Here is a 16,251-nt window from a genome sequence, read left to right as displayed (position 1 = left end):
GATCCATATGAAACTGGACACTTCACAGATGATGAAATAAACACACATCTGATATGGATGTGTGTTTATTTTATCATATATAGTTGCATTTTGACTAAAAATTGATAGCAAAGCAAGTCAATCTTAGTAAAAGTGGTGAAAACACCCAAGTAGGAGTGTGTATTTTGACTCCCATGATTTAAGCACATGCTGCTGAATGGTTCAGCCAAGTATCCCCCGCCTAATTTTTCAAAACCCTTACCAGAAAATAAACATTTAAAAGGGTCAGTTTATTCCCACATGGAAAGAAGTGCGAGCTTCCAGCAGGAAAAACAAGTGTGTTTCTCTGTGTAATATAGACAACAATTATGACAACACCAAAACGGATAGATAAGATAATAAGCACCCATGAAAAACTTAGAAGTCAAACTCATTGATATAGCTCTTTTTTTTCTGCGACTTCACACATGACCATTGTGATTGGATTTGACCACCCGAGGTTAGGGGACGCAGCGGCTGTTCGGCGTGGCTCGTATGACACGTCTGATGGAGGCCTGGCTCTGCCTTTCACTCCTTTGTGATATGGCCACACTGAGCAGCGTGACAACAAAGTGCAAAGCAGTGGCGGCGAAGGACAAACTATAAGGATGGCCAATCTACTTATGCACCCCAGAGTAGACAGCTTGACATTTCTATTCACCAGTCAGAGTGGATCAGAGGGGGGCCAGCCACCAGCAAAGGCAGCGAGGAGGCAGAGAAACAAAAATGCTGCTGTTCTCCCTTCAGCCACCTTGTTGCATCTTCCTACACAGTTGTGACATTACATGACGCCAGTCTTCCGGCAGAAGTGATGAAAAGAGAGCAGAAGTTCCGGCTGTCAAAGTACCTGTTTGGACACCCGCGGTTCCTCCTCAATGTACTTCTGCTCGATGGGGATCAACGTTCGGAGACCAGCCTTCACCTGCCGGAGGAACAAGTGGTGAGGATTCAAACTGATCAAGAACGTGACGCACATGCGTGGAGCAGAGCCCATGTCAGAGGAAAGAGCACGAGCGAGCGGTAAGATGGCTGCTGCAGGACACACACAGCGATTGGCAAACAAAGAGGGAGTCTTCCACAATTAAACCCAAAAACAAGGACGAGGGACAAGAAATGACACAGCAGGGTGGGAGGGGAGAGGAGAATGGAGAGGGTGGGGGGGCAAAGTATATTAAGAAAAAAAAATCAAGAAAGACTTACAGCGTTAAAAATCACATCTATTTCGAGGAAGATGACCCCTTTGGTTGGCCCTGTCAGCTCCTTGCTTTTCAAGACGTAGGCTTTGCGCTCTCCATTTTGGATCTGTGGGAAAGGGACATGACAGGCGTCTGTCTGGCAATACCCGGCTGAATCGGCTCCCCGGGCCACCTTTGAACCCCAGCTGCTGGCGCTGACAGGGAACCCAAAACAACTGTGGCAACTCTGACAAGTACCTGTTCATTACCCGCTGCAGCGCCACTCTGTCACCGAGAAATTAACTATCCTGGGGAATAGTACAGTGCAGCGGGGATATTAGACACACAATATATTTTTTTTAACATGAGAGACACTCTTCTGTCTTTCCTTTACTGTCTAAATTGTGTCATTCAGCCTCTTGATCAGTGACATCTTCCGCATCTCTCACTCGCCTCACCTATCAATCTCTCTTTTTTTAGCTTAGCTTTTGTATTTATTTTCCGCTCCTTGCCATCAGCTTTTATTCCTTGTGAAATAATAACAGTCTCATCTATGGAGGAGCAAAAATAACCGCTGCTTTTTATATCCACTGCGATGTATTTCCATTCTCTTAGTTCCTCTACGTTCTCTTTAGTATTCCCACCGGGATGAAGAAAAAAAAAAAAACACAGACGCAGAAATCTTCCTTTGACTCACATTAAGTAGAGGAATAGCCACTTTTCCTAGGAAGTCGGCACTTCTGTCTCGATCCTCGTCGTAAACGGTGACCTCCAGCACTGAGTGAATATCCTTCACGTTACTGGACACAAAACAATGCAATATGAGTGGACAATAACTTCAAATACAATAACCTTGCAAGTTCACTTATAGCTTTTTAATGCTGTTTTGGATACTCACGTGCTCGCACCACTTCACAAGTGAAAGTCACTGTGAAAAACTAGGCTACAAGGAACAGGTGATGATATGTATAGAAAGGAGGCTAAGAGAAATATATAGATCGGAGGGTGACTAAATTAACATCCCATCGCTGGGAATTCAATTAATCTCAATCTGATTATTAGATGACTCTTAGCTTATTGTGGAGTGTTTTTGTGTGTGTGTGTGTGTGTGTGTGCATATATATATATATATATATATATATATATATATATATATATATATATATATATATATATATATATATATACACTCAATATATTATTATATTATATTTATAATAATTTTCATTATAGCAGTTTAGTATAGTATAGTTATAGCAGTATAGTATAGTTTGACAAATAAAAAGTAGCCACCCGACTTTAATTCGTTGATAGAGTGAACAAATTTTGTAATTATAGTCAGAAGTAGAATTTTTATTTATTTATGTATTTACTTATCTATTTTTAATCACGATGAATATTGCATTGTTTGCACGATTTTCCTGGCAGATACCTATACGTTCATCAGAAGAGATGCTCGACATGATGAATTAAAATGAAACAGTATACTACTGTCATTATTAAACATAAACACAATTGTTAGAACTGATATCATTGCACTCAAGATCATAGATTACTATTATTTATTACAATATTTTAATGCTATCGCTCATTAGCAGACAGCCAAATTGTACTGTTATGAGTGTGTGTGTGTGTGTTGTGTGTGTGTGTGTGTGTGGATGGATTCATGTGCTTTGACTCACAAAGTGAAGACCTTGTTCCACTCTGGATTAAGGTTCTTGTAAACGGTGTGTGTCTGAAGACGGTCATTGCTCAATTCCACCACACAGAAAGGATCACTTTTCCCTAAGATAAAATAAAAAAACACATTCAATACTATCAATGACAAAAAGACACAAGTGACTTGAATGCGTCTTCAATCCAGCTGGTGGCATCACACTCCCACTGCACGCCAGGAGGCCCCCAGCCTCCCGGACTTATCGGAATTGTAATGACATTTTTTCTCATTTATAGCCACATACATTAAAAACAGTATATCAGCCGAGCGGCTGCATGTCTCTCCTGGACTAGTGGCAGATAAGCTGCGGGACAACTCTGCTCTGAGGCAGAGGGGGAGGAGAGAGAGACGCCGGCTGCTGATGTGCCTCAGTTCGGCAGAAGTTGATAAAGGGATTCGAGTAATTGATCCATAACAAAAGATTTGCTGGTGACAGTCGAGAAAAAAAAAATCAGACTCACATCAATCATTCAGGCTGGGTGAAGAATGTTTGTTTAATAATAATGGCAGAAAAACGCCCCTCCAAAAAGAAACAATGATTTTACTGAAATTATTTGGTGCAAAAAGCTATAATTATTTGTTGTATTGTTTATTTAAATCATGTATTATCATGTATGCATACCTATAAAAGTGAGTGTGTGTGTGCGAACTTGTACAGCCATAGTTGTGAGGACCAATTCTTGGAAAGACACCTCCTTGTGGGGACCTCTTGCTATTTGGGGCAATTTGTGGCGACCTCTTGCCAGTCCCCACGAGGTTCAGCCTCAATTTGCGGATTAAAACTTCAAAATAACTGTGACATTATAATTCAATTTAGGTTTGGTTGAGAGTCCTGGTGAAGGATTTGTTTAGGATGGTTAGGTTTAGGGTGAAAGTCAATGAAATGTGCCCACAAAAACACACAAACATGTGCCTCTGTGTGTTGTGTGTATCAGGATGTCCTCACAACAACAATCCTCACTTTCAGAATGAAAAAGTCAAAACAACTAGGTTATAAAATTGGGTTTACGTTTGGTTAAGAGTCATAGCTCACTGTAGCCATTTGTTTAAGATGGCTACGTTTCAGATGAGAAGCTGGGGAAAGCATGATGTCAATGAAATGTCCCCACAAAGGAAGCGGTAGAAGTGTGTGAGTGTGTGTGTGTGTGTGTGAGAGAGAGACTGTCATTGATTGGTGTGATTTTCCTCAAATGTTGTGACAAGGGCAGGACATTTAGTGGGTGTGCACAGTAAATGTCACAGTGATCAATGCCGAGCCGTAGGTGTTACCTTTCATATCTGTTGTGCCTGGACGGATGGCGCTGCACGGATATTGACAGGTGCGACTCACAACAGAAAAGTGCATGCGTTAAATCTGACAAAAGGCAGAGGACGTTTCTCTTTGAATTGGCCACACCATCACATCAGCAGAGTGATTTTAACAGTTTGTCCATGGATGTTTTTTTGATGTATTTTTTTATAGATCTGACTGACTGTTGCAAATAGTTTCATGGGAATTCAACTAGATTGGAATTATTTGTACATCAACTATAGTTGTCTTAATTGTCACGGATTAGCTGTTTAAACAAACCATTACGCGACAAATCCGCTTTGATGGAATTGAAATGCAGCCACCCAAATGAAGAGGTGGGAATTATTTTCGGTGAGACGTCGTCCCTCCCCCATTTTGGGCTTGATATTCACTTTTTTAATGGCATGACAGGCTGTGCTGCAGCCTAGCTGTCACTGGCGATGAACTTTCACCTCACTGGCCGCCGGCACCAGAGGCAGCTGTCTTCACCTATTACACGCTCGGGTTTGAGCGTCACTCAGCGATGATCCAGGTAATGTCCAAGCAAAACTCCTCCCCCCCCCGCGGCCTCCTCCTTCCCTCCTCTGGTGCAGCGTCTCGCCTCCAGAGGGGTTTTGTGGCGTGGAGCTGGCTCAAACTCATTTGTGTGTGTCCTGAGATAAGTGTGGAGGATGAATATGCTACGGAGATGAGGGAGCATGCTGTAATTGCTTGCAGGAGGCTTTTCAATTCGGGAGCGAGAAAATATTACCTTGTGTCATCAGAGTTTTTGAAAAATCCAGCTTTTTTCATCTTAATTTTATTAGGTTTACTCATTATTCTACTCTGGCATGGACTCGCCTTCCAAAGGAAGTCGGTGATGGAAACAGCGTCAGCTCTGCTCTGACTCTGAGGAGACAGATTCTGTAATTACTGCATTTAATTTTGAAAATATTAACAAAGTCACTGCCCTCTCAGTCTCAAACAATATCTCAGGACATGAGAGCTTCTCGTCTAGAGACTCTTTATTGTGAATTATGAGGTTCCTCCAAAGGAAGTTCAGTTTATAGTACTTCATTTCAAGCACAAGCTTCTTGCAATACACAACAATTTCCAACAGACTTTCTGCTGGGAAGGTCCCAATAAAGTAACAAGTAAAGCAACTTTAGTCAGTTTCACAAAATGATGGAAGTACATTTCACAGAAATAAATAGTTTTAAAGAAAATAAATTAAGTCCCGAGTTTCTACAGTGTGCATCAAGTGTTCAGTTTCTTATCCTAATTCTAGTCATCACTTTTTTCCCAACAACAGCATTAATAAAATTAATAAATGAACAAAAATAGTCCGCACCTTTCATTACTTCACAGCCTTGTCGTATTGACTCTATATATTTACTACACTCTTATGACAAGAAGCCACAGTTTTGACGTGACAAGTGTAATTGTCTGTGCTTGTATAGCTACCCTTGTGGGGACTCGTTCTTGGAAATAGACCGACTTGTGAGGACCGGCAAAAATGTCTCATTTGTGGATGAAAATAACTGGGGCATTATAATATTTGGTTCCGAGTCCTGGTTCAGGTTCAGTAGAAGAGGCTGGTGTTGGCATTATGGCAATGAGAGGTCCCCACAAGGATAGAGATACAAACATGTGTGGAGGTGTGTCTCGGTGTGTGTGTGTGTCTCACTATTGAAATACTCTAACTGTATAGTAGCAGCCACTCAGTGGGAAAAAGAACAGGCAGACAAAAGTGATTGTTGGTTTTAGAGACTATTTTCAGTTATCCTTCTCAGGCTGGAGTGGGGCTACTCCACAAAAACACTTCAATTAGAGAGAGAGAAATGGGCAGAGAGGAGACAGAGAGAGAGAGAGCGATGGAGAGAGAGCAATTGCAGCGAAGAGGAGGAGGAGGAAAGACAGGAGGAGATGGGCAGCATGAATAGGAGGACTCTTTCTCTGCGCTGACCTCTTCTCTATCGCTCTCCGCCTGTCTGTCTGTCCTCTGTGTGTCTCTCACCTTGCTCCCGACCCTCTCTTGCTCTGAGCTGTTAAAATGGGGTGTTCATGCGGTGAGGGCTCTTATGTGGCTCTTACAGAGCAATTGTTTCTGCCAGTGACACACACACACCCAGCCAAACACACACGTATTCGTGCGCACAAATGATGACGGGAACACAATGTCTCACAGCCTGTTGGCTCACCAGCGCCATTCACCTCCACAAGCTTCACAGAGACTCTGACCACCTAGATGAGGCTGAAAACGTACTGTAATACCATTTTTCTATCATAGTGAACGATGCTCAAATGACATTTTTAATTCGCTTTTTGTTTCTATGCAAAACCACTTGCTGAACCTGTTCAAAAAATGCCTTCTGAATAATTGTTATGATATTGTCGGAACAAGAGCATTGACAATCCAGTAACAATCCAAATTTTTCCCACAATTGAGACCAAAATGTATCTATCTATATATATATATATATATATATATATATATATATAATATAGTAATAATTAATATAGTAATATAGAATCCTTTCTTATCCATGTGGTGAGACACATTAATATAATATGATGTCTGGAGCCCCTCCTTTGGAGGTTTTATGGTGCTCAGTAAAAAGTTTCCCTTTGTCAAAGTTGGCTGGTATTTAAGGTGCATCTACCTCTGCAAACCTGGCAACTTATAAGTTATAAAACCTCCATCATACCTACTGTATTCCCTCAAGACTTACATCCTTGTTTTGCAATTGCAATGGATAACCACCACCTATTTTTGCCCTATATATATATATATATATATATATATATATATATATATATATATATATATATATATATATATATATATATATATATATATATATATATATATATAAAATATGATTTTGTTCCTTTGTTTATTTGCATTAAGAACACTCTAAACTATCCACTTCCAATCTGATCATAAAATAACACATGTACCACAGAAAGCTGGGACTCAATGTCTTAAGATCACAAACTTTATGGAGTTTCTGTGAGCTTTAAAAGTCTTGTGATTTCTAGTACCAATACATCGGCATAAATCGTGCGAGACAAACATCATCAAACATTTAGCGGCATATTTCCACTGAAATAGACTCTTAAATGTTTCAGAAGCTATCATGACTGACTGGGAAACAAGGACCAAATCTCTGCCCCGCGTGAAGCAACGGCACAGTTGAGTCGCTAGTTTTGCTCTCTGGTTACACCAGTCACTCAACACAATAACCCAAATCCACTCTCTGTTTGCTAGCGGGACTTGGGCTGTTTAAAATGGAGAAGAAGCCCAAGTCGACACACACCCACACACTAGATAATACAGTGTGAAAAACTAGGCCTGTCCACTGTAGACCTAATTAAAACTAAGAATTAATGGAGAACGGAGGATTCCGAGAGAGCGAGTCGAGAAAGAGCAGGAGGAGGGAGAGAGATTTGTAGGTTCAAACGCACACTTTTTCTCTATTATTCAAATGAGGAGGAGGCATCTTTTCTAAAAATGCGAAGACAAATTTAGCGTCCCACACAAAGTAGACTTTAAATCTCAATGAGCTTCCTCGCAGACGACCATCCCTTAAACAGTAATTACACAGACTTATGTATTTCCGGAAGATTTATGCCGAGTTGTGTCACTGCCATTTTTCAGTGTCCAACAGCAGGCAAAAATAGGTGGTGGTTATCCATTGCAATTGCAAAACAAGGATGTAAGTCTTGAGGGGAATACAGTCGGTATAATGGCGGTTTTATGACTTATAAGTTGCCAGGTTTGCAGAGGTAGATGCACCTTAAATACCAGCCAACTTTGACAAAGGGAAACTTTTTACTGAGCACCATAAAACCTCCAAAGGAGGAGCTGAAGGCATCATATTATATTAATGTGTCTCACCACATGGATAAGAAAGGATTACTACTAATGCTCAATGAGACAACATTTCATTTCAGCACTTTTATTCTTCTTTTTTTTGGGCGACTGAACTTGTTTTCGGTAGTACAGTATAGTCCTGTTATACCAGGCACAGGGTGAACATTTACACTCCACTAAGGCTGGTCATGAGCTGGACCCAGGAGCATCTTGCAGTGACGCTGCAGCACACTCGGATTCCTCTCTCCACCAATTTTGTTTCTTTGCCCGATTGTGGAGAATGTCATACAAGTTCATCAATAACTATGGGCTCTCTGACACCATTACTGTCCTCTTTACAGGGGGTCAGTCTGACACTGCATGTGTGTCAGTAAGGTCATGCAACCTCTGTCGAGCACAATGTATACACTGTGGTGTAGGTCTGTTAGTTATGGGGGCGATAAATGAGCGGACCTTTTCTTTTAAGGCCCGTAACAGGGTTTCTGCCTGTCAAGAATTGATAGAGAAACAGAATAACATGAGAACAACACATCAAACACCGTCATGTTCATGTCCACCTCCATGATGTGTTATGTGTTATCCGTTTGTGTCGATGGTTCCACTTAATTTGAGTATGTTTGACCACGTGATATTTCATCTTTAAAAAGAGATGTTTTTTTCTGATGGATCTTAAGACACCTTCATGTTAGTAACGTTTTGCCTGTTCATAACCAATATTCTCATGATGTATGCTCATATGGATGCCTGAATGAATTTCACGATCTTACCTGTAACATCGGCAGCCATCAGTCCCTCCGCCCGGATGACCTTCACCTGAACCATGCCGACATCTTTCAGGTTGTGGAATGACCTCCACAGGCTCTGAAATGTGACACACTTGTCAGCAAGCTGGGCTTGACAAATGGAGGAGAAGGTGAGAACAATGTGGCGCTTGAGTGGCACACAGATGAATAATGAACAGATCTTTCATCAGGAAAGAAGCTGAAGAACTTACAAATGTAATGTATTGCAAGCGTAAAAGCTGACATGACAAGAAACAGAATTCTTCCACACATGTCAAACTGAAGGCCCAAATACAAAGTAATTTCATGGAACATTTTGCGGTTCAAATTCTACACCCATTTAAAAAGCACCTCCAGTACATGTTGATATAAGGACCCATGAAGTGAGCTAGCCGTCATTTTAATGACTATTTTCTTATCGTTGAAAGATTGGAATACAGATGCTGAAGTGGTTGCACAGGGGAATCATTCATGTATTTTACCACCAATGTTCTATTGTGAATTTGTCACCCAGGTCTAAAAGTCTGTGATGATCTTAGAATAAGGAAACTTGTGTGGCATTTTAAATACTTTGAAAAATGGAAGTGAAGAGGAATCCTTTGTTAGGTCTTAAATTCAATTTTACAAAGGTTGTAAAAGGCCTTAGGTTTTTACTCCTGTTAAAGCCAATAGAGGTCCAGATGATGTGAAAAAAAAACTGTCGGTCAGGTCAGGGCTTTGTTTTGTTTTTTGACTCACTTGATTCAAACTACTAGATCATTGCACAATAAAGCAAAATCTGTCAAACAAAACAGCGTCAGTCATATTTTACACAAGTACCTGGGATTAAGACTGAAACAATTTCATTATCTACATAACATAAACAGTCTCAGGACAATGTTTTCAAGTCAGTGTCAGATGATCGACGACCGAATTTAAGGTTGAAGGTTAAACATCTTTGGAAACTAACAAAATGCTTAGATATGCAGCAGGTGGTTCATGATTCACTCCGTTTGTGACTTTTTATGTCGATGAATTGAGTAGTTTTGGTCACTCTGTGGCTTCGCAGGAGCATCTTATATCACGGCGGACACACACAAACACACACAAATAAATAAGCTCACCCTTGTTCACACTCACTCAGGTATAAACACATGCCTAGAAAAAGGCCAAATTGAGGAGCATGTCGGCGTGCCTTAAAAGCAGGGGTGAAAATGCACTTCAATTTATTTCTCTCTCTCTCTGGCAATAACCCTTCCATCCCCACAGGAGTAATTATAATTTAAATCTCAGAGTCGGGCCAGGCTACAGACTTAATTCATTATGACCAACTCTGTCAGACTCTGCCTGTTTCCAGCGATATCATTGTCCAAAAGCTCTCTAAAGCAGATGAGAGGGGAGAGTGAGTGAAAGAGAGACGTACAGACCAGGAGGGGAAGGGGGCGGGGGCTGACTCTCAATTTGAAGCCATGATTCCTCTGAAGATACAGCTGCTTGTTGTGATTACTGATGGACAGGGAAGAAGTCTGAGAGGAGAAGAGCTGGTCAGAGGGAGGGGGAAGCAACATGACGTGGCACGGGGCAGCCAGCGACCAGCGAGATCTCAGCCTCACTGACCTGTTTTCTCACTTTCAAAACTGCTCCTTGGCGATAATAAATGTCCCTTTCACTTTTTAATGAACATGTCTTTGTATTTCTGCGGCAAGCATTCATGGAAAACTCAAAAATAAGGCTGGCGCTCCCAGTCCGTCACGTTCCCTGTCCAAAAGACCTGTCAAATAGTGTCACAAAACAGCTGAAACCTTATTTATACTGTCAGTGGAATCACATGAGGTAACGAAAAAATCCATCCAGGCTTCACAATGAAATGTAATGATGCAAAACACGTAACATCATTTACAGCTGCATGCAACACTGCCAACTTCATCTGATGTTGTCCAGCTGTTTTTCAGCACATTGTCTTGTGGAACAGTCAACATTTCCTGCCACAATACTAACACCAGACAAGGGTTTTCCTGCAGCACCTCATCTCACCTGGCATCTCAGCCAGGTGGTGATCTTCAGCTTCGACCTGCTCTAGTGGCCACAGTGGCCAGGAGGGGTACTGCAGGTCAAGTGTCACCACTTCACCGTAGGTCACCACGTCCTCCTCCGCTCACGCAGCCGACTCGCCGCCACCTCGGCCCCATTAAGAGCCATTAGCGTTTGTGCTCTTTTGCCATTATGAAACATAAATCTCTTCCTTCCCTTTCGCCGCCTTTTTCACAACTACCATGCAACTGTAATTAGTGATGAAGTAAAGGTTACAGTGACTAACAGCACATCAAGGCAATTCTCACTAAGTGCATTACACTGTCGTATATACCACCAGCTGCATTTTAAGTAGCTCGCGGCAGAAGTGTTGACATGGGGTGACCCGAGAGCGCCATCATGGAGAGGGCAAATCACATAAACGCTTTTGATTACCTGAGGAAGATGTGTACCATTTGCATTCCTGCTCTAAAACACCGTATTGCTCGCGTTTTATATTTACCTCGTAAAGGAGGTTTGAGACTAAAAGTGTCAGCCTGAAGGAATGAATATCAAGAAAAATGTGCTGTGCAAGGCAGTGGTAGGGCACTACTGCCCCCAGTGTCCCTAAGAGCACATTGCTATCAATAGTATTTCAGATGCTAAGAAACATATCAAATTATACATGGCACATGTCCACTTGACTTACCCTAAATAGTTATGTAATGCTGCCTGAAAACAGAGAAAGACATACATTTCTGGAAAGGAAGTTTGATGCTTGACATCATCGGTAAAGTTGCCCGACAATGTGGATTCAAGTCAGTTTGACCAGGGCTGCCAAATCTGATGCAATCGGCGTGAGACAAATGAGGCTTGTCAAGCGCTCACAGGCCTCACCTGTCTAACGCATTTCCAATGAAGTCATTTTGGTCACACTTTAGATTACAGAACATATATTTCCAAAAATAAACAGCTCAATTTATGTGTAATAGCAACTCATTAGCCTGTAATTATTATAAGCTACTTATTGATATATTATTCTGCCTGACTACATTTTATCCAGGATTGGTCACCCAAATTTAGCTCCAAACAACGTCATAATTAGTTATTATTGACCGCAAATAAGCAAGTAATTAGTTTATAATCTTATAGTTAATGGGTGTTCCCCAATCTGAAGTGTCACCGTAACTTTATACGGCGCAAATGTACTGCACCGTACGCGCCACGAATAGGCAAAGTGAAGCGACAGCAGCAGATCTGTCAGCACAACAGTATAGTGTCTCCGCCTCCTCCTTGTCCTCCTCCTCCAAACAATGTGTATAGTCTAGTGTGTTTGTTTGTTTAATTTCTTCAATGTTTTTGCCATGTTCCACGTTTACTTAACTTCAGTGACGTGGTGGCTACGAGTCCGAATTCAGCAGTTAACATCGACAACAACTTTTTGACTGGGAAGTAGAAGATATCGGATCCGTATCGGCCGATCCTCACGGCTGTGGTATCAAATGGGTAAAAGCCATCCCTGATAAGTAAGAACAAAAACACTAAAGCTCCCCTTGAATTTTCACTCAACACCACAGCGTGACAAAAACAACACATCCCATGGAATTAATAGAGCTATCCAGTGCAGCAGACATCATACTTAAATAATCCTTTCATTTACCGTCATAAGGCTCCATTTGGACCAGACACACCAAAAATATTTTTACAAACTATTCCCCATGGATTAATGAAGCAACACTTTCCTCTTCTTTGATTTGCGATGGTGACATCACGTCCCGCTTCACCTCCAGCCTCCTTGACGGGACTTTTCCTATTGCATTCATGTGTCTGTGATTAGCGGCGCTGCAGACTTTGTCCAGGCTTCTGTTGAACATCTGATTCCAGCTTGATACAGCCAGACCAGGACAAATGTGCGGAGCACAATAAACCAGACAGACAGACATGTATTGGGGCGATTAGAGGGCTGTGAGCAGGACTATTATATATTAGTGGTGGCACTTGGTCTTATCAGCTTTCTTTGATAAGGTACATCTTTATTAAATTCTTTGACTGAAAGGCTGGCAGCCTGTCGAAAAGGAATATGTTAATAGGTAGCAACCATTCATGTCTTCAAAACCACCTAACTATGTCCTCACATTTGCAACCCCCTGCCTTCCATCACCCTCTATCTCTCCATCCCTTCATCTACCAGGAGGGCCAACGTGGCAGCAGACAAAGAGCGGATGCTGCTGCCGGAGTAGGGCAGCGATGGGGAGCGCTAGCGAAGAGAAAGAGGCAGGAAAAAAGGAGGTGATGGAAGAAAAAATCTCTCGCCTTCAGCCGAGCAGAAAAACGGGGTCTGTGCGAGTTGTGAGAGAGGTGAAATAGCTTTTTCTTTTCCTTTTACACGCCTTCTCCTTCCAGAGCAACCCTCACCCTTTACCTCTCGCCCCCTATTACACATGTACACACAAACACACGTCGGCCGCCCTCATTTTGTGGCAGTGGAAAGCGGCGAATCATAACTATGCATCGGTCCTAGAGCTCCCCCCTCTGTTCTAAGAAGGTCGCTGCAGTGCGGAGGAGCGGCGCCGACCTCTTTCAGCTAGCCAATGAAGGCCCGCCAAGGTTATGGAGGTCGTGGCCGCTATGTTTTGCACGCGGAGCTTCGCTGCTGGTGCTTACACACACAAACACACACCGGCTGAGGCGCGTCCATGAAATATGAGGCAAGAAAATAAAAAGTGAAGCCAAAATAATTCATGTTAAGAGTGAAGGGATCAGGAGAGAGTTGTGAAAGGTGAGAGTGATGTGTGACTGAAGGGAGGGGATGCCAGCATGCGAAGGGTTAACCACGGTAAGACAAAAACACGGGCCAAAGCCATTGTGTTGAGCGGAGGGCCCCCGAGCAGATGGGGCTCTTCGTCTTTTATGCGTTTTTGTTTTGCTCTAAATCTGTGTGTGAAAAATATACTCCAAATCTACACAGAAATGGATCATTGAACCTCCATTCATAACAGAGCTAGGATTCCCAACACTTTGTTTATGAGCAGGCGACAATTTCGATTCTCCAAAAATGCCTTTTCAACTGAGTCAGTATGTAAATGGTTCTTGCTAGACTGGGGGTCCAAACCATGGATAAACAAGAATCTGTTAGTACTGATAGTGTGCAGCATCATGTTTGTTTCAGCTGAGCTCTCAACCGAGGACCCACAGTGTTCCCGCTCACAGGAGCAAATCTTCAAACAGCAGCACAACTCACATATCTCTGTGTGATCTGGCGTCTCTCGTGCGAGTCGTCCAGCATGTTGACTGACAGGTCTGAGATGGAAACGGCGGCGGATGCGGTGAGTGTAACTAGCAGCACCAACACTCCTTCGCCTTCTTCCAGCGGCAGGTCCAGCCGGTGTGTGTGTTCTTTGCTTAGGAGTGACAGGTCGATGGTGCACCTGACAAACACACACAGGGAGGATGAACACGGGACAGAAGTGATACACAACTGAATCCATTTTTATTTAGAGAGAGACATGGATGGACCTATCACTTTCTGTTTTCTTTTTATCTTTTTGATAGGGTGCAGGTGGTAATTTATTTTTTTTCCCAACATATAAAACTTTTTATTTTGTTGTATTTTTTCAAGAAATTCAGCGATTTTATTTTTCACATTTCAGTCATTTTCTCTTTTTTCCATGGTTCACTGTTCAGGATTTTTTTTTTTTTTAACTTTTTTTTCCCAATATTTCCAGACAAACTAAATTATGTATTAATTTTTTTATAATCTAATTTATAATTTACGAAAATAAAATAAATTATATTTTAAACACATTTTTCTTTTTAGTTTTTTAGTTTTATTTCTCTATTTTTAAACAAATCACATTACTGATGGGCACATGAGGGTAGTCATCCAGGTATTGTGACAACTGGCTGATCATCACCATCATAGTCACAGTTATCACTGGACGACAGTCAATAGTTTTATGGCTCAAGGCTCCAGGAGCACTTCATTTTGAGGACAAAAGATTGGCATTGTTGTGGAATTCCAAGTCTCAATGACTATAAATATAATTCGATCACGAACATCAGGAGTTGACTTCCAAGAAAAAGGACTTCAAATATTGCCACGATACAAGCCGAACATCTAGCATCCGTACCTGCCCATGAAGTCATCCTTCTTGCCAGCATCTTTGTCCCACAGTGTGATGTCCACATAGCCTCCCTGCTCCTCGTACAAGTGGAAATCAAACTGCTCTCTCCACTGAGGGTTCAGAGTTTTGGCAATTGTCTGAAAGTGACGTCAAAATTAATAATGGAATGACCACCTCAGTCTGAGTCATACAAAAACTGAAAATCAGAACGACATGCGCAGAACACCAAGCAATGATAATACGAGAAGACAAAAAACAGTATCTCGCAACATTACCACACGGAGCATTTTGGACTTAAGGATGTAAGGCGGTCTTGTTCAAAGCTTGTAACAATGAGTCTTTAGAACAATAAGTTCATCGAATGCAAGAAGATCATCACACACTTTGGGCATGTCTTACCTTACTCTTATACTTCTGGTGTCCCATCCTGAACTTCACATAGGGGTCACTGAGGCCGTTGGCGTCCATGGGCTGGAGGCCACGGCCTTCAATCAGACTGATGCTGACGATACCCCGCCATAGTTGTGCTTTCCTGTGCACGTCTGACAAACGCATGCTCTGATACTGCAAGTGCACAAACACACACACACAGCAATAAATAAAACAAAACAAATGTGCACCAGTGGTTCTTAAAAATACCCAACTTTAAAATACAACAGGAATAAATAAAGACTTTTTCATCTGCCTGATAAACACTGAATTATTAAACAAACAAATGTGACCTTCTTGTGGAGGTCAAATGAATGTGTGCGGCTGCATTGTGCATAAATGTAAATAAAAGTAGCCGCTAAGCAGATGATGACAATGTATTACCAGCCGAAATATAAATGAAGCTAATAACTGCATGAAAGGATGGGAGCAAGCTGGTCCCTTCCCCAGCATGTAGCCAAGCATGCTATTTTGCTCCTTAGCAATTTGGAATTTATCAAAACAGATTTCATTTTAAATGAGGGAAAGACGAACTATAAGCTCACTTTTTAAATATACACATTAGTTACATTATGAGTGAATGCAATGAATGTTTCCAGATGCTTTAGAGAGCTATTTGCTAACACCTAAATGTACTCATCTTTTTTCACATTGTTTATTTCAGTTCCAAGGCACCAAACAATATTTCTTCTCTACAACCAAAATACGTGATCAGAAATAGCTAGCAATTAATGTACAGTAGTACCTCGGTTCTCGACCACAATCCGTTCCAGACGGCCGTTTGAGAAGCGATTCGTTCGAAATCTGACTCGATTTTTCCCATTACAATGAATGGAAAAAGAAGTAATGCGTTCCAAGCCTTAAAATAGT

At 41.7% G+C, this 16,251-nt stretch overlaps 1 protein-coding gene and 1 long non-coding RNA gene across 11 annotated transcripts in view; one reads left to right on the top strand and one right to left on the bottom strand.

Moving 5' to 3' along the window:
* mctp1a (multiple C2 domains, transmembrane 1a) overlaps positions 1-16,251 on the bottom strand; it is a 118,596-nt gene that overhangs the window by 46,909 nt on the left and 55,436 nt on the right. For all 10 annotated transcript variants that reach the window (XR_008415568.1, XM_053870996.1, XM_053870993.1 and 7 more), the window contains 8 exons: positions 15,352-15,516; positions 14,959-15,089; positions 14,070-14,256; positions 8,825-8,918; positions 2,876-2,978; positions 1,891-1,993; positions 1,219-1,320; positions 866-940 (listed from right to left, as the gene is read on the bottom strand). Coding sequence is in view for 9 of the 10 variants with exons in the window: in XM_053870996.1 (XP_053726971.1) it covers positions 866-940; positions 1,219-1,320; positions 1,891-1,993; positions 2,876-2,978; positions 8,825-8,918; positions 14,070-14,256; positions 14,959-15,089; positions 15,352-15,516 (960 nt within the window). In the remaining variant the exon portion in view is untranslated. The remainder of the gene's footprint in view (positions 1-865; positions 941-1,218; positions 1,321-1,890; positions 1,994-2,875; positions 2,979-8,824; positions 8,919-14,069; positions 14,257-14,958; positions 15,090-15,351; positions 15,517-16,251) is intronic.
* LOC128762630 (uncharacterized) lies at positions 665-9,616 on the top strand. The gene is made up of 3 exons (XR_008415569.1): positions 665-1,038; positions 8,840-8,970; positions 9,031-9,616. It is a non-coding gene; the product is annotated as an uncharacterized LOC128762630 (long non-coding RNA).

The sequence above is a fragment of the Synchiropus splendidus genome, chromosome 7, assembly GCF_027744825.2.
Source record: "Synchiropus splendidus isolate RoL2022-P1 chromosome 7, RoL_Sspl_1.0, whole genome shotgun sequence".
In the NCBI taxonomy this organism is placed as follows: Eukaryota; Metazoa; Chordata; class Actinopteri; order Syngnathiformes; family Callionymidae; genus Synchiropus; species Synchiropus splendidus.
Note: the sequence above shows the minus strand (reverse complement) of the source record. Positions and strands in the feature narration are given on the sequence as shown.